A 21280-nucleotide genomic window follows, 5' to 3' on the forward strand; every position below is an offset into this window, starting at 1 on the left:
CCGTAGCCGTGGCCACCAAATCCGATAGACCGACCCCAAATAACTCCTCTACGCATCGCCTGTCCACTGTCGTGTCCATAAAGCTCTTCTGGCCGAAATGGACATAGCACTTACCCGTGATGCCAGTGTGCAGATATCTCTCTGTGCATCACGCATATAAAGAAATGCATCCTTTATTTGTTCTAACGACAGTAAAATATTGTCCCTGTCCAGGGTATCAATATTTTCGATCAGGGACTCTGACCAAACTACCCCAGCACTGCACATCCAGGCAGTCGCAATAGCTGGTCGTAGTATAACACCTGCATGTGTGTATATACCTTTTTGGATATTTTCCATCCTCCTATCTGATGGATCTTTAAGTGCGGCCGTCTCAGGAGAGGGTAACGCCACTTGTTTTGATGAGCGTGTTAGCGCTTTGTCCACCCTAGGAGGTGTTTCCCAGCGCTCCCTAACCTCTGGCGGGAAAGGGTATAAAGCCAATAACTTCTTTGAAATTAGCAGTTTTTTATCGGGGCACCCCACGCTTCATCACACACGTCATTTAATTCTTCTGATTCGGTAAAAACTACTGGTAGTTTTTTCACCCCACATAATACCCTGTTTAGTGGTACCTGTAGTATCAGCTAAATGTAACATCTCCTTTATTGCCAAAATCATATAACGTGTGGCCCTACTGGAAAATACGGTTGATTCGTCACCTTCACCACCGGAATCAGTGCCTGTGTCTGGGTCTGTGTCGACCGACTGAGGCAAGGGGCGTTTTACAGCCCCTGACGGTGTTTGAGGCGCCTGGACAGGCACTAATTGAGTGTCCGGCCGCCTCATGTCGGCAAACGACTGCTTAAGGGAGTTGACGCTATCCCGTAATTCCACAAATAAAGGCATCCATTCTGGTGTCGACCCCCTAGAAGGTGACATCCTCATATTTGGCAATTGCTCCGCCTCCACACCAATAACGTCCTCATACATGTCGACACACACGTACCGACACACAGCAGACACACAGGGAATGCTCTATACGAAGACAGGACCCACTAGCCCTTTGGGGAGACAGAGGGAGAGTCTGCCAGCACACACCAAAAAGCGCTATATATGACAGGGATAGCCTTATGATTAAGTGCTCCCTTATAGCTGCTTTTATATTAATATATTGCCATTTATTTTGCCCCCCCTCTCTGTTATACCCTGTTTCTGTAGTGCAGTGCAGGGGAGAGACCTGGGAGCCTTCCTGACCAGCGGAGCTGTGACAGAAATGGCGCCGTGTGCTGAGGAGATAGGCCCCGCCCCTTTTCCGGCGGGCTCGTCTCCCGCTATTTAGTACATTTAGGCAGGGGTAAATATCTCCATATAGCCTCTGGGGCTATATGTGAGGTATTTTTAGCCTTTTTAAAGGTTTTCATTTGCCTCCCAGGGCGCCCCCCCCCCAGCGCCCTGCACCCTCAGTGACTGCCGTGTGAAGTGTGCTGAGAGGAAAATGGCGCACAGCTGCAGTGCTGTGCGCTACCTTAAGAAGACTGCAGGAGTCTTCAGCCGCCGATTCTGGACCTCTTCTTGCTTCAGCATCTGTGAGGGGGCCGGCGGCGTGGCTCCGGTGACCATCCAGGCTGTACCTGTGATCGTCCCTCTGGAGCTTCATGTCCAGTAGCCAAGAAGCCAATCCATCCTGCACGCAGGTGAGTTCACTTCTTCTCCCCTCTGTCCCTCGTTGCAGTGATCCTGTTGCCAGCAGGAATCACTGTAAAACAAAAAACCTAAGCTAAACTCTCTAAGCAGCTCTTTATGAGAGCCACCTAGAATTGCACCCTTCTCGGCCGGGCACAAAAATCTAACTGGAGTCTGGAGGAGGGTCATAGGGGGAGGAGCCAGTACACACCACCTGACCTGTAAAAGCTTTACTTTTGTGCCCTGTCTCCTGCGGAGCCGCTATTCCCCATGGTCCTTTCAGGAACCCCAGCATCCACTTAGGACGATAGAGAAAAGAGTTTTTTTTATACACAGAGATAATGATTAAATGAAAGAGCCAAAACTCAGGCCTATCGGGAACATCCGGGCCCAAAATTTCACGTACAATTGAAACCGGAATCAGTTATTTTATGTGAAAAGAAATGTAGTCAATGAGAACAAGACACTGATACACATTTATACATAGAGTGTATGCATGTTTAATTCCCAACATTGTCCTTACATACAAAAAGTAAGACCAGTGACCTGTCTCACATAAAAGCACCTCCCAACAGACCTGCGACCATGACATAGGTCCTGAGTGGTGGGGTAGTCCACTCAAACCGGGACTGTGCCATCTGAATCGGGAACTATGCACATAAACAGAGTGGATATTGGAAAAACACAGTAATGAGAGCCAGAGACAGACAGCATTACAGACTACAGGCCTGATTTTGTATTCTGTAGAAATCAAGTCGCATGGATCTCCATGACTGCACCGCTCCTAGCCCCCCATCCACTATAGCAGCACTATTATTGGCACTTACATGTACATTGTGCTAGGTGCAAGAGATACCACTGACATAGGTGTCCAGACGGCAAATGCACAACTCAGAATATGGTGTATCTTGGGCTACATGCAGACATCACTGCTACATGCAGACAATACAGCCAGGAGACGGTTCAGAGTAACTCCCATTTGATGGATGGAAAGAAATTTTCAATATGCGACTGAGCCAGAATCACTCGGAGATACACAGAGTTGCATATGTTTGCTGTGGCCAGCCTTAGAAAAGAATGTGCATGCAACTGAGAATCAGGTCCAGGGGTAAATGTATGAAGCAATGATAAGAGTGGAGAAGTGTGCCAGTGGAGAAGTTGCCCATGGCAACCAATGAGCATTGAAGTAACATTTATAATTTGCATACTATAAAATTATACAGAGCAGCTGATTGGTTGCCATGGGCAACTTCTCCACTGGCTCACTTCTCGACTCATCACTTCTTCATACATTTACCCCTTTGTGTGTAGATGGAGAGCACTGGCCACGTGTAATTTACAGTAACAGAGGCCTGTGACCAGTGTAGTAACCGTTGTTATGTGTTCCACATTACCATGCATGCAGATGACCGCCAACAATAACTGTAAGCACCATTCCGCAATACATCCACACTCACACATATAATGAAACCGATACAGCTCTTGCAGTAAATGAATAATGGTGTAAACCCCCAAGCCCATGTAATATTTAGAAAGTAGAATAGATGATAGTTTCAGTAACAGTAAATACTTATTTAGCAAGCCGTGGAGGTGAGAGGTTAATACATCCCAAGAGAACATATCAGGAAGACTGTCGTCAAATAGTGATGAGGTAAGTAAGTCTCCAGGTTTGACCCTGCCAGGGACAACTTGCCAGCGGCTCCTAGAGCAAAGCAGAGATTAAAGAATGAGCTCTGAGTGAAGTATTGACACTGTGAGATGGGTTCTGAGTCTCTCACTGTAATCCCGGCATAGGGGAGGGAGAGAGCGAAAGGAACATTTGCTGGATTTGACTCTGGGGAATGAATAAAACCATCATACTGGAGCAAATATACTTATTTCTCACTGCTATTTGTTCATTGAATACTTTAAACAGGGAGACAGTTCTGGTGTCATTAAAATCTACGCCAAAGGGTAACATGTATTTCTTCCCATCCTTCATTTGGCTTCAGTACATTTTAAAGAAGAATAATCTACAGGTCACTGATAGTCACATTTTATTCTGATTATACCTGGGCATCTGAAAAGTCAATTGCTATCTTTTAATAACATAATATACAAGATGTATTCAGGCAAACATATCTGCAAAAACTATTAATTAAAATACGTATATACTATTATTTAGCGGGGAGGATATTTTATCTTACAGAAATATCTGTCTTATGTCTGTGCCTGAACTGAAAACACATTGTGAAGAAAATTATTTTTAATTGCGAGGGAGGAAAGAAAGTAATTACTATCAAGTATCTAGGTAAAATGGAGTGTAAGTGTATCCTGGTAAACTAAGGTCAGCTATTCTCTTGTGTCGAACAAAATACTCATTTTTAAGGGGCAAGTTTGCTGGGACTGGTGGGGGAACTGACACTTTAAGGACACAGCTTGCTGGGACTGGTGGGGTACTGTCAGCATAGCCAGATTAAGGGGGGTGTAGGGCATACTGTACCCCGGGCCCCCCTTTGTCAGGGGGGCGCCCGACCAGACCACACTGACTTCACTTGCTTTCCCTATTATGCAGCAGCAGAACCAGGGAGCCAGAATGCGAACAGAACAGTATGCAGTGCAGACAGAGACACAGAAGTATCAGGTTTCATGGGCTACCGACGGAGCTTTCCGACGAGAGGAGGGATAAAAGGGTGGAGAGAGCTGTAACGGACACAGGGATCCCAGCTTTTCCTCTCAACCTGGGTGTCTGGGATACTGTATAACCTGTTATCCAATGAGGGTGTAGAGAGAGACACACACAGAGTCCTTCTGAGTCCTGTCCCAGTGTGTAAGTAGTACAGAGGCTGAGCTATTCTTGCATGTGACAAGATAAATTATAGATTTTCTTTTTCTGTGTGTATTGTAAGGTTGGTAAAGTTGTTTTTGTTCCACTACAAGTAATTGTTATAAAATAGTTGTCTTTCACTTATGTGGCGCTATAAACAGTGCCCATGCATTATTAAACTATACGTTTAAATCTAATATTTACCATTAGGTTAAATGTAATATACTGTACACAATACATACAACCAAACATGACCCATTCCAGGAGGGACCCCATGCTCTCTACTTGGACTTCCTACTTAAATTCTGATTGACACCACCTGTGTTGAAAAACCAGTCTTATCAATTAAAAAGTTCACCACATGTAACACTAATCATATAATAAGAAGGTAGTCCAGATAGAGAGCATTTTGTCCCACATGTAATGGGTCATGTTGGAAGGTATGCACAATCTAAAATACAACCCCCCCCCCCCCCTGCTTCCAACAGAGCCCCCTGTCTTAAGTGCCCTGGGCACCGCCAAGGCTTAATCTGGCCCTGACTGTCAGTGTAATGGTGTGTACACACGGTGAGATTATTTTCTATTACGATTTTGACTATATAGTCAAAATCGTAAGAAAAGTTAGCGCAGATTGCAAGGTGAAAGTCACCTTGCGATCCCGAATCAATGCCGTTGCGCGTTCCCGCGCGGTCGGCATCGCAAGAATAGTTAGTCAAAATTGACTTGCCTGCACAGTCTATCTCTATAGAAGAGGTAGTCAAAATTGAAATTTAGCCACATTCACACATAGTCAGAATCGCAAGCACATAATGCGTGTGCTTGCGATACTGACTATGTGCTGACCTGGCCCCTATCGCATAGTGAGAATTGGGCATAGAGAGCTTGCTGGGACTGTTGTGGGAACTGTCAGTGTAAGAGAGAGTTGCTAGGACTGCTGGGAGACTGTCAGAGAGAGCTTGCTGGAATTGGTGAGGGAACTGTCAGTGTAAGAGAGAGCTTGCTGGGACTGGTGTGGGAACTGTCAGTGTAAGAGAGAGCTTGCTAGGACTGGTGTGGGTACTGTCAGTGTAAGAGAGAGTTGCTAGGACTGCTGGGAGACTGTCAGTGTAAAAGAGAGCTTGCTAGGACTGGTGTGGGAACTGTCAGTGTAAGAGAGAGTTGCTAGGACTGCTGGGAGACTGTCAGTGTAAGAGAGAGCTTGCTGGAATTGGTGAGGGAACTGTCAGTGTAAGAGAGAGCTTGCTGGGACTGGTGTGGGAATTGACAGTGTAAGAGAGAGCTTGCTGGGACTGGTGTGGGAACTGTCAGTGTAAGAGAGAGTTGCTAGGACTGCTGGGAGACTGTCAGTGTAAGAGAGAGCTTGCTGGAATTGGTGAGGGAACTGTCAGTGTAAGAGAGAGCTTGCTGGGACTGGTGTGGGAACTGTCAGTGTAAGAGAGAGCTTGCTAGGACTGGTGTGGGAACTGACAGTGTGATAGAGAGCTTGCTAATGTTTTTAGCCAAGAGTCCCAAAATTAGGATCCTGTGTCAGTGTGTGTGTCCTGTGAAGGTTCTGACATTGGTGAAAATTGGAAATATCGGTGGAGGAGGAAGGGGGGGGGGGGGGGGGGGGGGTGATGCTTTGTATCTTGAAGGGCTTGGATTTTATGTTAAAGTGAAGCTACACTCAGGCCCGGCGCTACCCGCTCAGCAAAGGGATGCAGTGCAGGTAGGCGCCGGGCAGGAGAGGCGCCTTCACTGCTCTGCATCCCAGCTGAAGCGCCGTCCTGTCCCCCCCTGCTGCTGCGCCTGCCCTGTCACACTGACAGGCAGCCGCAGCAGCGCCGACAGCATGAAGCCTTCTCCTCTTTCCCCTGTGACAGGGAGAGGAGTGTCAGGGATCGTTCGGTCGAAAAGGGGCGGAGCTACACGGACCAGGGGGCGGAGCTACACAGGATCATGCTGTTGAAGATCTGGCCAGCACAACTGTGGTAAGTGGATGTAAAACGAGTGAGAGAGAAAGTGTGTGTGTGTGTGTGTGTGTGTGTGTGTGTGTGTGTGTGTGTGTGTGTGTGTGTGTGTGTGTGTCTGGGTATGTGTATGTATGTGTGTGTTTGTATTTATGTATATACTGTATTTATGTATGTGTGTATCTGTATGCAGAGCCGTAATGTGTAAAAAGGGGATGCTGTCTACCGTAATGTGTAAGAAGGGGACTCTGTCCGCCGTAATGTGTAAAAAGGGGGACGCTGTCTGCCGTAATGTGTAAAAAGGGGGACGCTGTCTGCCGTAATGTGTAAAAAGGGGATGCTGTCTACCGTAATGTGTAAGAAGGGGACTCTGTCCGCCGTAATGTGTAAAAAGGGGGACGCTGTCTGCCGTAATGTGTAAAAAGGGGGATGCTGTCTGCCTTAATGTGTAAAAAGGGAGGCGCTGTCTGCCGTAATGTGTAAAAAGGGAAATCTGTCCGCCGTAATGTGTAAAAGGGGCTCTACCTGGTGTAGTGGCGCTGCTGTGCGGCGTAGTTTGAATAATGGAGACTACTATAATATGTAATATGAATTGGTATTATTTTGTGGCCACACCCCTTCCCCATGAAGCCACACCCATAATTTTTGGGGGCGCGCCTGCGGCGCGCAGTGCCCCTGTTCTACATACAGGGAGGCCGCCAATGCCCTCTTGTGCACACAGCGCTAAAATGTCTAGTTACGGCACTGTCTGTGTGTAGGGCCATAACTAGCGCTGCACAGGGTGTGTATGGGCAGAGAGTTCACATCCATAGGCTTACACAGATCTCCTGCAGCTCAGGGGCCTAAGAGGCCATGGTAACCCTCCGGCCCTGCATGTAAAGTATGGGAGGGCGCAAATTTATATTTTGCAGGAGGGCGCCGAACACCCTAGCACCGGCCCTGGCTACACTTGATGTAGGGGCAAGGACTATATAGGCAATTAATGTTAATGGAAGGAGAGAGCTCACTGGTGATTTTGAAATACTCGATTTGAGCCAAAACTGCATAGCATATTTGGAAACTTTCCAGAGGACCACCTGAGATTGAAGGACAGTTTTGGAAAGCCATCCTTATACAGAATTTGCATTACGATTTCTACTTAAGGTATTTGTACTGTAGACTACTTAGAAGAATCAGCAGCATTCATATGTTGCTCACAAACTGTCCGATCCTGCCATTTTACAAGAGCTTGCAGGTAGCCAGATCACATGATGGCCTCTTAATGCACTTGGCAGGTGTCCACACACATACACAGGCTGACAGAGGTCATCCGCTCACTGTATTATAAGGCATGCCAAAAAATGATCAATTGATTCAGTTCTCAGGCATTGCGTTAGTACCATGACCACAGCAGGACCAGCCAAGTTGCTGATATAGCAGTGTGTACAGCCAGGGCCGGCGCCACCATTAGGCAGCTTTAGGCAGCTGCCTATGGGCGCCGGCCACTAGAGGGCGGCACGCTCCCATTGAATCTTTTATTATGTTTTACTAAGCTGCTCTTGCAGCAGCCGCGGCGCGGGTCCAGCCAGCCGCCGATATTTGTCACCCTCACCACCGGCAGTTCTGACACCCATCAGTTCTGCTGCTGGCTGTCCTGTGGGGTGTTGGGCACAAGGGGGCAGTGTGAGGTAGGGGAAGGAGGACAGCAGCGTAGTGGCAGCAGAAGAGGAGCAGGGAATACTGACCAGGAGCAGTGGTGACAGGAGGAGCCCAATCTCCGGGGACGCTGGGCTGCTGCAGCACTGCTGGAGGGATGCACTCAGTATTGTAAATGAGACCACGCCCCTTTAACATAGGCCACGCCCCCTTTTCCACCCGCGGACGGCACAAGGGGGATAACAGAGTACAGTCTGGATGTCACCAAGTCCAGGTGACGCCTCTGACCAGGAGAACACCATCATGAGAACACCTCCATCAGGGAATGGGTTTCAGAGAAGACTCCAAGGTATGGCTCATCAGCGTATACCTGAGTAAGTAATCACAGTTGACTTAGGGCTGTAGTATCAGGAAGAACCAGGTGGTGGCACCCCCTCCCTAAGATGACAAAATCTGCAGCAATGTGTTGCACATGGATATGCCGTGGCATAACTACAGAAGGTGCAGGGGTTGCAACTGCTATGGTGCCCAGCCGGCAAGCAATCCCACTGCACCCTTTTGGGGGGAAAAAATCATTTATTTTTTTAATTAGTACTGACGCGCATCGAATTCTGGAACCAGTAGATTACTTCCTGGAAGGGAGGGTGGGAGGCAGGGTGCAGAGCTACCCTCAATGTGTGACCGGCGCCGCTTGAGAGAACCCAGAAGCATACAGTATTTGCAGTAGCTACAGCACTGCACAGCTGACAGACAGATCGTGTTTAGACAGTGCCACACAGAATAACGGTCAGTGAGCCCCCCTTTCCCCTACCATCCATCCCGTCTGTCTGTCTATGCTCTGGTGTTCTGTCTATGCCACCCCACATCCATCTATCTATGCCCCCCCCCCCCCCCGTCTATGCCCACATATGGTTCATAGTCTGTCTATGTCCCCCATGTCCATCTATCCATCTATGCCCCCATATAGTACTGTGTCCATTTATGTGCTCCCCCCACCGTTCATCTATGCCAGCCCCCCCGTCCGTCTGTTCATCTATCCATCTATGCCCCCATGGGGTGCTCTGTCCATCTATGCCCACCTTTTCCATCTATCCATCTGTGCCCCTATATGGTGCTCTGTCCATCCGTTTATGCCCCCCATGTCCGTCTATGACCCATATGGTGCTCTGTCCGTCCGTCTACACCCCCCATCCGTCTATCCATCTATGCCCGCATATGGTGCTCTGTCCATTCGTCTACACCCCCATCCGTCCATCTATGCCCCCATATGGTGCTCCATTCATCTGTCCGTCTATGCCTCCCCCTGTCCACCCGTCTGTCTATGCCCCTGTCTGTCCGTCCATGCCCTATATGGTGCTCTGTCTGTCCGTCCATGCCCCTGTCTGTTCGTCTATGCTTCACCCCCCCAGTCCTGTGCTGTAGTCAGGTAGTGTCTCCCCTGCTCGCTCCTCCCTCTCTCTCTCTCTCTCTCCCTAACACCCTCTCTTGTACCTCTCTCTCTTTCTGACACTGTCCCTCCCTTACTTTCTTCCTGACTCTCTCTGACACTGGGGGTCATTCCGAGTTGATCGCTATCTGCCGTTGTTCGCAGCGCTGCGATCAGGCTAAAAAACGGCTTTTCTGCCCATGCATATGCACCGCAATGCGCACGCGCGGCGTACGAGTACAAAGGCCTTTGTTGTTTTGCACAGGTTCTAGCAAAGTTTTCAGTCGCACTGACGGCCGCAAGAAGATTGACAGGAAGGGGGCGTTTCTGGGTGTCAACTGATCTTTTTCAGGGAGTGTTTGCAAAAACGCAGACGTGTCTGTAAAAACGCAGGCGTGGCTGTAAAAACGCAGACGTGTCTGTAAAAACGCAGACGTGTCTGTAAAAACGCAGACGTGTCTGTAAAAACGCAGGCGTGGCTGGGCGGGTGTATGACATCAAATCCGGACACGAATAGACTGAAGTGATCGCAAGCGCTGAGTAGGTTCAGAGCTACTCTGAAACTGCACAAACTGTTTTTGCAGAGCTCGGCTGCACAAGCGTTCTCACTTCTGCTAAGCTAACATACACTCCCCAGTGGGCGGCGGCATAGCGTTTGCACGGCTGCTAAAACTAGCTAGCGAGCGATCAACTTGGAATGACCCCCCACTATCTCTCTCTCCCTGTCACACTCTCTCCCTCTCTGACACTGTCTCTTTCCCTGACACTGTCTCTCTTCCTCTCTCTCTCTCTCCCTCCCTGACACAGTCTCTCACCGACTCCCTGTCTCTACCTCTTTCTCTCCCTGAAACTCACTCTCTCTTCCCTATTTCTCTCTCCCTCCCTCCATGATACTTTCTCTCTCACTCCTGCTCGCACTCCCCCCTTTCTCTCTCTGGCACCCTCTCTGTCTCTCTGATGCCATCTCTCTCTCCCCTCTCAACACTTTCTCTATTTCTCCCTGACACCCTCTATTTCTTGCTCCTCTCTCTCCTTCTCTCCCCAACACCCTCTTTGTCTCTCACTCCCCTCTCTCTCTCCTAAGGGACATTGTAGTGACAATGACGGGGAGGGAACGGGCGCTTTCAGGTTTTTGCAATGGGGCCCACTAACAGCAACATGACCCCGCTATAAAATGCACAGGAACACAATCATCCCTGCTATCATATTCATAAGGAGTTATGCACAGTGACAGCACTGGGGGGGGGGGGGGGGGGGGGGGGGGTAGGTTGAAGTTTTGCCTAGGGTGCCAAGAAACCTTGCACCGGCCCTGTGTACAGCCAGTTACAGTCTCCAAAGATATGTAGTTTTCACTTGACCCAAGTGTCTCTCAAGCCCAGCTGATATTTATTTGCTGCTCTGCCAATGTGTTGGGTGCACAAAGTGCCTGTTTGCTGGAGACAGAATTCCCAACAGACTGGAAAGAAGAAATGTTACTTCATTTTCAAGGTTTTGTTTTTCATTAAACATGGTCTGTGGGACATGCATTTTAGCTCCAATTATATATTCCCTTTGGCATGTGTTCGGGGGCGATAGCAGCAGTATAACCACTACAACAAATAGCAACAAAGTTAATGAAAGAAGGAAAAGAAGTCCATGGTTTTCAGGGCCAGTTTCTATTTCTGAACATTAGTCCAAAGGATCATTGTTTGTTTATTGCCCCAGTTATAGAAGTGTGCTGTAGCGACATAAAGCTGCAGTTCATTCACACAAACACACATTACATTTGGCTAATGTTCCCAATAAAATATACAGTTAGCAGAATCCATGCCTAGAACAATTCCAGCCGTATGAAAGGCAAAAGGTGGCCCAACAAAGTACTAACCTAGTGTTCATAATAGTAATAATTTGGCTTTAAAAAAAAAAAAAAAAAAAACAAGAGGCACCACAAGTAGTGCATTAAGTATAAACAACACCAATATATATTTTTACATGCTCATCGTACATGGTCTTACTTCTATTTAAAACAATAGGTTTCAATACTTCCATAGTTGTTAGTACCTCCAAGAAATGGAATAAAGGCATATATAGGGGCATATGTAATAGGGTCCGAATTTGCCGGAGATTCGGGATGCCGGCCGATCTCGGATGATTTTTAAGCGCCAATCATTTACAAGGCATAGTTTTGCATTGTAAATGACACTTTAAAAAAAATCAGAGATTGGTCGGCATCCCGCATCTCCAGCAAACTCGGACCCTATTACATATGCCCCCATAGTGTGGTATGTCTAAACATATAATACAGAAGCCAAACCCAAAGTATAATAATATTTATAACCAAATAGTAATATATGTTTCACTTTTGATATAAGATGTTTTCCTCTAAGTGGTTGTTTCAGGCATATCTAAAACAAAAGATGAAGGAACAATGCTCTATTATAGTAGAAAAATGACAATATGTAAATGTTCATACCTATAGGTAAGTAGTAATGGGTGCGAGGTGTCCAGTGCCCCCTGTCCACACCGCACACCCTGCACCCATATATCATTATACTTGCCTCTCTGCTGTCCCACATCATCCAGTGGCCCCATGCTGCAGAGCAGCAGAAATCACAGAAAAATGGCGTGGTAGACAGTTTTTTGGTGATTTGTGCATGTACACTAGAAAAGTCCCTGGGAGTAAGGCGCAGGTGCCATTTTTCAGGAGACCTGTGAATGCACAGTAGACTCTGGCACAAAGGCAGAGTCTACTGCACTGTCACAGAGGAGGGGGCCTTGCACATGAGCCCTCTCACCTCTTAGGGGCATATTCATCATCCTTAAAATGTCACAATTTCTACACTCCCCAGGGAATGTAGAAAATGTTACATTCATCAAACTCCGAAAAAGCATTTTTTGGGGCGTTTGATCATGAAACTGTTCGCCATCCTGAGATGGCGAACAGCCCCCAAATCTCAGCACAAGCTGCCGTATACACAGTAGCTTGTACAGCAGAGAGGGGGAGGAAAGTGTGTGTGTGTGTGTGTGGGGGGGGGGCAGTGCCGCTCTGCAGCCAGGCAGCCCCAGTACTAAGATGATGGTGGCGAGTGGCAGCAGTGGTTGCATATATAGTCCTGGAGGGGGTGCCGCAGTACTATGGTGCTGGCGGCAGGAGAGAGCAGGGAGAATCGGCTGCAGCTGTATAGGTTGTCCCGGCGGGCCGGCGACTGGGGGCAGGGAGCCGCAGCTGCGGCAAATTAGTATGCAATGTTCCAATGGGGGGGGGGCATCCCTGGCAGTAAGGTGCTGGCATGGGCAGGGAGGAGAGGAGGTTTCTGCTGCCAGAGAGACCCGCCAATAAGGTGTCGGCAGGGGGTCAGGGTGAGTGCGCCTGCAGTGCTCCAGTCTTCAGGCGGCAGCCTGAGGGGTAAATGATCCCTTCCCAAAAAACTGACTTCGCAAAAAGCAAATTTTTCGGGAGTGATAATTTTAAGAGGGGCCCTTGATGAATAATGAAAAAATTGTAAGAGAATGCAATGAGAATTTAAAACTAAAAATTCTCATTGCATACTTTTTTTCATCATGAATATGCCCCTTAAACTGCCCCATATAGTTAAAAAGGATTAATAGCTTGCTGCGCTTGTGGTGAGCTGCTTAGTTTGTGAATCACGAGATCTGGTTAGTTAAGAAGGTATAACCAATCGCTGGAGTGAGAAAATAATAAATAAATAAATAAATTAAATAAAAAATGAAATAGGTAAAAGTAAAAATAAATATAAAATAAAATAAATACTTAAATAGGGAAAAAAGAGGGAAGATAGAGCTACAAAGATAAAGAATGGTTTGAGATAAGTGCAGTGTGGGAAAAAAAGGTTAAAAACAGTCAATGTTTACAGCCTCTTTCCGGGTGCTGTTGGAGATTCCAGACACTAGATAAGTATGGTTAGAGTTCTGTTTCAAAGAGCTATCCCTAGCTTACCCTAATTCAGATGCAGTCCAATTACCGCCCCGAGCACTGTGTACTTTTTACGGAAGTTCAGGCATTGGCTTCCGGTGACGTCAGACACTGGCAGCGGCGGGACTTCTTCACGCTTCTGTGTCTGCTCCCACGATAACCCAACTCGTTTCAAATCCTGCTGGATTCTTTTTCAAGGATAGGTGGAGATTGCCATGTGTGCTCCTTTCATAGGGTAAAAACTTTACTAGAAAAAACGGAAGTGGCTGGAACTGGAAGTGGGGTTGCGGCAACATCCTCATGGCATAAAATCTTCTATTGCACTTATATAGAAAAAAATGGAAAGTAGTAAGAATAAAATCTAAAAGTGAAATAAAGTCAGTAATTGAAGACAAGAGTAACTAGTGACTAAATAGAAATAACAAATAAGAATAAATTATAAAATAAAAATAAATAAATAAAAATAAAGATAAATAAATCTAAAAATAAAATAAATAAATAAATAAAAATAGAAAAAATAAATAAAAATAAAAATCAGTGGACTGTAAATTCAGAGGAGTGATGTACGTTAATTAAAGGAAAACATTTAGTTCTATGTCGATATTTAGACCCTGTGGTTCCAATGTTTTTAGCTTATAGATCCATTCAGTTTCTTTTTTCTTTAGGGAGTTGACTACATTTCCCCCCCTCCAGTGCGCTCTGACATTATGGATTCAGATGAATTTTAGACCTGTGGGGTCTTTGTTGTGTTTGGTTAGGAAATGAGCTCACACGCTATGCATTTTTAAACCTTTTCTTATGTTGTAGACGTGCTCTGCAAATTCTGGTTTTGAGTTTGAGTTTGCGCTTGGTTTGTCCTACGTACTGTTTTCCACACGGGCATTCTAGTACGTATATTGCTCCCTCTGTCTGACAAGTTATATGGTCTTTGATTTTGAATTCCGCCTTTGTTGTGTTTGACCTGAAGTCTATAATGGATTTTGTAGTTGTCTGTTCTTACAGCCGCCACAGTCTGTGCAATATTGGAATCCTTTGGTTTTATTTGAAATTCTTGATGTTTGGAGTATCGTTAGGCAGCAAACAACAACTAATAAGCAGCTGCCTACCTATACTACAAACATCAAGAATTTTTTTTCTCACTCCGCTACACTTGCACTTATACACAGCGCTTGGTTACATCTTCTTAACTGTCCCTGGTAGTTGCAGTTTTAATAGATCTAGGGGGTCATTCCGACCCGATCGCTCGCTGCAGTTTGTCGCAGCGCAACGATCGGGTCAGAAATGCGCCTGCTCCGCAGTGCGCCGCCGCATGGCAGTCGTCGGTGCCCAGCAATCGCCTCTGAGACAGAGGCTGTCGCTGGGCGGGAGGGTGCTGAACGGCGGCGTTAAGCCGCCGTTTAGTAGGTGCGTTCCGGCCAACGCAGGTGTGGCCGGAACGTTGGGGGGGCATGGCGCAACGGCTGCGTGTCGTCTCACACAGCCGCTGCGGCCAGCGGCAGCAACACACAACTCCCGGCCAGCCGCAGGAGCTGCGCTGGCCAGGAGTTACTCTGCAGATACAAAGGCATCGCCTCTGTGCAATGGTTTTGTAATTTTGCCGGGGGGGCGGGACTGACATGCGGGGTGTACTAGCCCTGTGCTGGGCGTCCCCCCGCATGTCTGAGTTTACGATCGTAGCTGTGCTAAATTTAGCACAGCTACGATCAACTCAGAATGACCCCCTAGAGTAGCCCCTTGGATATTACACATGCAATATTGGGATCACTCCACTTTCTTCATACTTTTATTCATGTATCTCAGAACAAGGTGATACAATCAATACAAGGGTATATTTTAATACTATAGATCAAATTTATTTAGTATGAAATATAAAAATGCTGTTCATTATATTAATAAAAATATACCTTATCTGAATTTGAGGAAGGATTGCCTCGTTGCCTTAACGACGTCTCATGTCGAAATACTTTGGTAAGGTATTAAGTGGATAATTCCCAATAGCAACCTATGCGTTTCGTCTGATAGCAGACTATGGGGTAGATGTACAGTATTAAGCCTGGATAAGCGATAAAGCAGTGATAAGTGCAAGTTGATATCGCACCAGCCAATCAGCTACAATATGTAAATTGGCAGTTATGAGCTGACTGGCTGGTGCGTTATTACCTTGCACTTATCACTGCTTTATCACTTCTCCAGGCTTAATACATCTGCCCGAATGTATGATATACAATGTTTTGATATATTACCAGTGGCGCACCCAGGGGGTTTTTCCGAGCACCCAGAACCACCCCCCTTTTTTTTTTTTTTTTGCTGCTGCATGAGTATTATTAATGGCTGTCTAGCGTCCTCTGCAGCCTGCTTTCTTCCTGGCGGCACATGTAAGTGCTTAATAAAAGTTTACTTTATTCTAATTATAGTACATATATATCCATGTGCAATTTGTGCATACATATATACAGATGTATATACATACATATATACACACACACACATGATATAAATACATGCGTATATATACGTGTACTGTATGTGTGTGTGTGTGTGTGTGTGTGTGTGTGTGTGTATATATATATATATATATGCATGTTTAATATGCTATGTGTATATATATATATATATATATATATATATATATACATAGGTGTATATACGGTGTATATACACTGCTCAAAAAAATAAAGGGAACACTAAAATAATACATTCTAGATCTGAATGAATGAAATATTCTTAATAAATACTTTGTTCTTTACATAGTTGAATGTGCTGACAACAAAATCACACAAAGATTATCAATGGAAATCAAATTTATTAACCCATGGAGGTCTGGATTTGGAGTCACCCTCAATATTAAAGTGGAAAAACACACTACAGGCTGATCCAACTTTGATGTAATGTCCTTAAAACAAGTCAAAATGAGGCTCAGTAGTGTGTGTCGCCTCCACGTACCCGTATGACCTCCCTACAACCCACACAAGTGGCTCAGGTAGTGCAGCTCATCCAGGATGGCACATCAATGCGAGCTGTGGCAAGAAGGTTTGCTGTGTCTGTCAGCGTAGTGTCCAGAGCATGGAGGCGCTACCAGGAGACAGGCCAGTACATCAGGAGATGTGGAGAAGGCCGTAGGAGGGCAACAACCCAGCAGCAGGACCGCTACCTCCGCCTTTGTGCAAGGAGTTCCTCCGCCTTTGTGCAAGGAGGAACACTGCCAGAGCCCTGCAAAATGACCTCCAGCAAGCCACAAATGTGCATGTGTCTACTCAAATGATCAGAAACAGACTCCATGAGGGTGGTATGAGGGCCCGACGTCCACAGGTGGGGGTTGTGCTTACAGCCCAACACCGTGCAGGACGTTTGGCATTTGCCAGAGAACACCAAGATTGGCAAATTCGCCACTGGCGCCCTGTGCTCTTCAAAGATGAAAGCAGGTTCTCACTGAGCACATGTGACAGACGTGACAAAGTCTGGAGACGCCAAGGAGAACGTTCTGCTGCCTGCAACATCCTCCAGCATGACTGGTTTGGCAGTGGGTCAGTAATGGTGTGGGGTGGCATTTCTTTGGGGGGCCGCACAGCCCTCCATGTGCTCGCCAGAGGTAGCCTGACTGCCATTAGGTACCGAGATGAGATCCTCAGACCCCTTGTGAGACCATATGCTGGTGCGGTTGGCCCTGGGTTCCTCCTAATGCAAGACAATGCTAGACCTCATGTGGCTGGAGTGTGTCAGCAGTTCCTGCAAGACGAAGGCATTGACGCTATGGACTGGCCCGCACGTTCCCCAGACCTGAATCCAATTGAGCACATCTGGGACATCATGCCTCGCTCCATCCACCAAAGCCACGTTGCACCACAGACTGTTCAGGAGTTGGTGGATGCTTTAGTCCAGGTCTGGGAGGAGATCCCTCAGGAGACCATCCGCCACCTCATCAGGAGCATGAACAGGCGTTGTAGGGAGGTCATACAGGCACGTGGAGGCCACACACACTACTGAGACTCATTTTGACTTGTTTTAAGGACATTACATCAAAGTTGGATCAGCCTGTAGTGTATTTTTCCACTTTAAAATTGAGGGTGACTCCAAATCCATACCTCCATGGGTTAATAAATTTGATTTCCATTGATAATTTTTGTGTGATTTTGTTGTCAGCACATTCAAGTATGTAAAGAACAAAATATTTAATAAGAATATTTCATTCATTCAGATCTAGGATGTGTTATTTTAGTGTTCCCTTTATTTTTTTGAGCAGTGTATATGTGTATGGCTGCTTGGTGGATGGTTCATTGTGCTGCTATGTCCTGAAGAAGATCCTTAGGGATTGAAACGTCGACCATGTTTTTTCTTGCACTTTAAAAGAACTTTATTAAAAACAGCCTGCTTTTATTGGTGAGTGCCTATATGGAATTCTTATTCATAAGGAATTTTATGTGTAGATATGTAGAGATATATATATATATATACAGACACACTAGTTTTACGGACCCAGCATATACTGGGTCACCTCAGTCCCCACCCCCGTGCTTGGCTCCACCCAGTTCTGGAACCCCCCCCCATGCAAATCCTGCGTTTGCCACTGATTACTATACATGAGTTAGTGCATATTCCTGTGATTTATTTCTGCCATTCATTTTTATGACTGTGAGCTTATAAACATCTAAATGTTTATTAAATTATGTATTTTTCTTTTCTGCAGAGTAGCTTTATTGGCCGAGAGGAATAAATAATTACGGTCCGGATTCAAAGGTGGACACAAATGCAGTAGCACCCGCATATTATATATATATATATATATATATATATATATATATATATATATATATATATAATTTAAGGATGCACATTACATTGAGAGAGAATAACAACAATGACCCACCAAGGACATAACTATCAATATGCACCACAGATATTTGGTTAATAAAGAAGGTGGAATATAGACTAAAGGGGCCTACACACGGTGTGATATGCACCCGCGATTTAAACCAAATGGTTTAAATCGCATAGAATATGGTGCATGTCGCACCGTGTGTACAGGGCTTGCGATGCTGATGCGCGGTCCCAGCGCGTCGGTATCACAAGCCCACATCTCATGTGCATGCATGCCAGATGTGATCAGATTGCAAGCAAACAGGATGCATATGCACCATGTGTACAGAAAAGTCTTGCGATCCCGATTTACGTTACCCAAGCCACTCCCCGGCCACTCCCCGAGCCCTCCTTCTCTTTTCACACTGTGCGGAGGAAGGAAGCTATCACGTAGCAGCCGGAGCCCAGCAAAACTTGAGTTTTGGTAAATATTAAAAACCACTGACCACCAATGTTTTTACTTGTGGGGCACTATGGGGGCAGCATGGCTATCTGGGCACTATGGGGGGCAACATGGGTGTGGCGTTTTGTGCAGCAGTATGTTTATTGTGTACTGTGGGGCACTGTGAGGGCAGCATGGCTATCTGGGCACTATGGGGGGCAGGAACCACAGAGCAATCAATGCACAGATTTATAATGGCCACTACTATTTATCCCCTGTGAAAAGGCGCCACCCACACCCCTGGGAAACCAACCCACTATTTAAATTAGCTTTTTTTTTTTGTTGCATGGTACAAATAGCACATGGTTCAAATCGCACTGTGTGTATATGCAATATCGGCTCCCGGGACTTCAAAGAAAATTGCATGGTGCAAATCTCACATGGTACAAATCTCACCGTGTGTAGGCCCCTTCAATGTAGGAAAGAAAGATAGGCAGGAAGGCAGTGGGAGGCAAGGGAAGGGAAGGGGAATATACTCAAGTCTCCACTGGAAAAAAGCAGTAATACTTTCTAGACTAGAAGTAGTCTAGAAATATAAAATAAATATACCTATATATGAATAAGGCATAAGCCACATCTAAGCAATTTTAGAGACTTCTATGTATCATACTCCTGAAATTCCAACCAGTAAAACCAGGTAGAAATGAAGCAGCTGCATTTTTTTATGCAACGCAATTATATGTTAATGCAACTGGAATTCATATAGAGACACACACTGGCTGCAGCTCTAATCCACCGCTTTTTGTAGGAAGTTGCACGATCATACGCACATTAATCACACCATTGGACATTAAAGCATCCCTACAGTTGCTCAGAATGTCCACGGGAATATGGAAGCCAGTGCAACTGCAAAAAAAGATTCAGCTGTTGGCCGCAACACATCGGCATCTAGCCAGCAACCCCTGTTACCACCCAGGAATGCTTGCTGAAATTGTCTTTCTCTGCAACCTAATTCAGTCTGCGTCTCACTTGTGTCCGACATCGATGCTGCATCCACCTTTGAATCAAGCCATCTGTCTCCATAGCATCTGTAATATTAATAACCAAACTGCCCTCCAACCCTCCCCACTTCAAGTCTATTCAAAACACTCATCTCCATCCCCTGCTCCATTGACAGCCAGAGGAAACCCACACAAATGTGTGACATACAAACTATATGCAGATAGGGCCCTGTTTTGGACTAGCCACAGGATCCCAGCACTGTGAGGCAGCAGTGCCAAATATTGTTTTGGAAACATTATGACTTATCATGATCACTTATATTTATTCTAAGTGTTACACAGCACATTCGGTATGAAATCCTGACTGTTGGGATCAGAGCGGTCGATGCCGGAATCCCGACCTTGAGCGCAGTGTGTCCTCTCGCGGGCTCGCTATGCTCAACACGCTGCGAACTCGTGGCGAGCTTCGCTCACCACAGTTATATCCCCCCTCGGGTGGTGGCGTGGAACACCACCCGATTGGGAATACCGGGCAGAGGTCGGGATTTCGACCACCAGGATTTTCCCTGCTGTTGGAATTCCGGCGTCAGTATTTTGACCGCTGGGATCCCGTCATTCAGGAAATTAACTGCATCCCTACACAGCATATTTACACAGTTTGAATAGAGGGAAGGGGGATCGCAGAGAACCAGTACACAAAACCAGCAATATCCTAAATATTTCTCAACCAGCGGTGACTTTAGTGCAGACAATATAAAACCACCTAGCACATATAAACATACATGTTCTGTTGTATGTAATACTGGCTGGCTCCCCTGGGACTTGGCAATGTTCCGTGCATCAGGCGCCGTGTGGTATCTGGGACTTAGCAAACATATATATATATATATATATATATATATATAGAGAGAGAGAGAAAGACCTGGATTGGTCGGCACTCCGGTAGTAACTGTGCAACTGCCCTGGTGCCCTCTTTATACAGTTACACAGTCAATGTGGCCCCTTAGAGAGGGGTTAGCTGCTGAAAAAAATGAGTTTTTAGTTCAACATCAAATGTAAAAAAGCCAGCTATGGGGCAAGCTATGCCATTTTTTACATTTGATGTTTAACTAAAAACTCACAGTTTTTTCAGCAGTCCTCAGAGTGCTGCCTGGTTTTTATGCATTGGGAGTGGGCCAACGCTAACCCCTCACTAAGGGACCACATCGCAAATAGTGTTTGAGGGCAGGTATGTTTGTCCCAGGTTCTTGTCTTACATGTATTAGAAAAATGAAAACTTCTAGGAAAATGTTTTATTTTGTCAGAACCTTTTCAGTTTATTGGAAAAGCTGGATAAGGGCCCTGAAAGAGAGATCGGGCAAGTTCCAGACATTGGGCCCAGTTCGGGTCTTTGGCCTCACAGAGGGCTAATCAGGGCTTTCAGCTGTGCAAGAGCCTTTTAGGGCTGCTAGCCTGATTAGTGGGTGGAGACTGCCTGGGGAGACTGGAGACTCTGTGAAGAGAGAAACACGCTTCTTTATACAAGTGAGCTATACAGTGTTTACTGGAGAACTCTGTGTTTTTGTTTAGTGATAGTTAGGAACGTCTTGTGTTTAGTGCCGGACAGGCAAGGTATTTTCTTTGGTGTTTGTTTTATTTTCTGTTTAATA

General features: G+C 46.1%; 1 protein-coding gene across 6 annotated transcripts in view; it reads left to right on the forward strand.

The window, feature by feature from the left end:
• FLRT1 (fibronectin leucine rich transmembrane protein 1) overlaps window positions 1-21280 on the forward strand; it is a 327690-nt gene that overhangs the window by 275897 nt on the left and 30513 nt on the right. Inside the window, exon 1 of one of the 6 annotated variants that reach the window (XM_063944929.1) lies at window positions 8126-8429. The exons of 4 other annotated variants lie outside the window; for them this stretch is intronic. In XM_063944929.1, coding sequence (XP_063800999.1) covers window positions 8314-8429 — 116 coding nt within the window. In that variant the 5' untranslated portion in view covers window positions 8126-8313. Of the gene's footprint in view, window positions 1-8125; window positions 8430-21280 lie in introns of those variants that run through there. One more of the 6 variants, XM_063944934.1, reaches the window with a different exon arrangement.

The sequence above is a fragment of the Pseudophryne corroboree genome, chromosome 11, assembly GCF_028390025.1.
Source record: "Pseudophryne corroboree isolate aPseCor3 chromosome 11, aPseCor3.hap2, whole genome shotgun sequence".
In the NCBI taxonomy this organism is placed as follows: Eukaryota; Metazoa; Chordata; class Amphibia; order Anura; family Myobatrachidae; genus Pseudophryne; species Pseudophryne corroboree.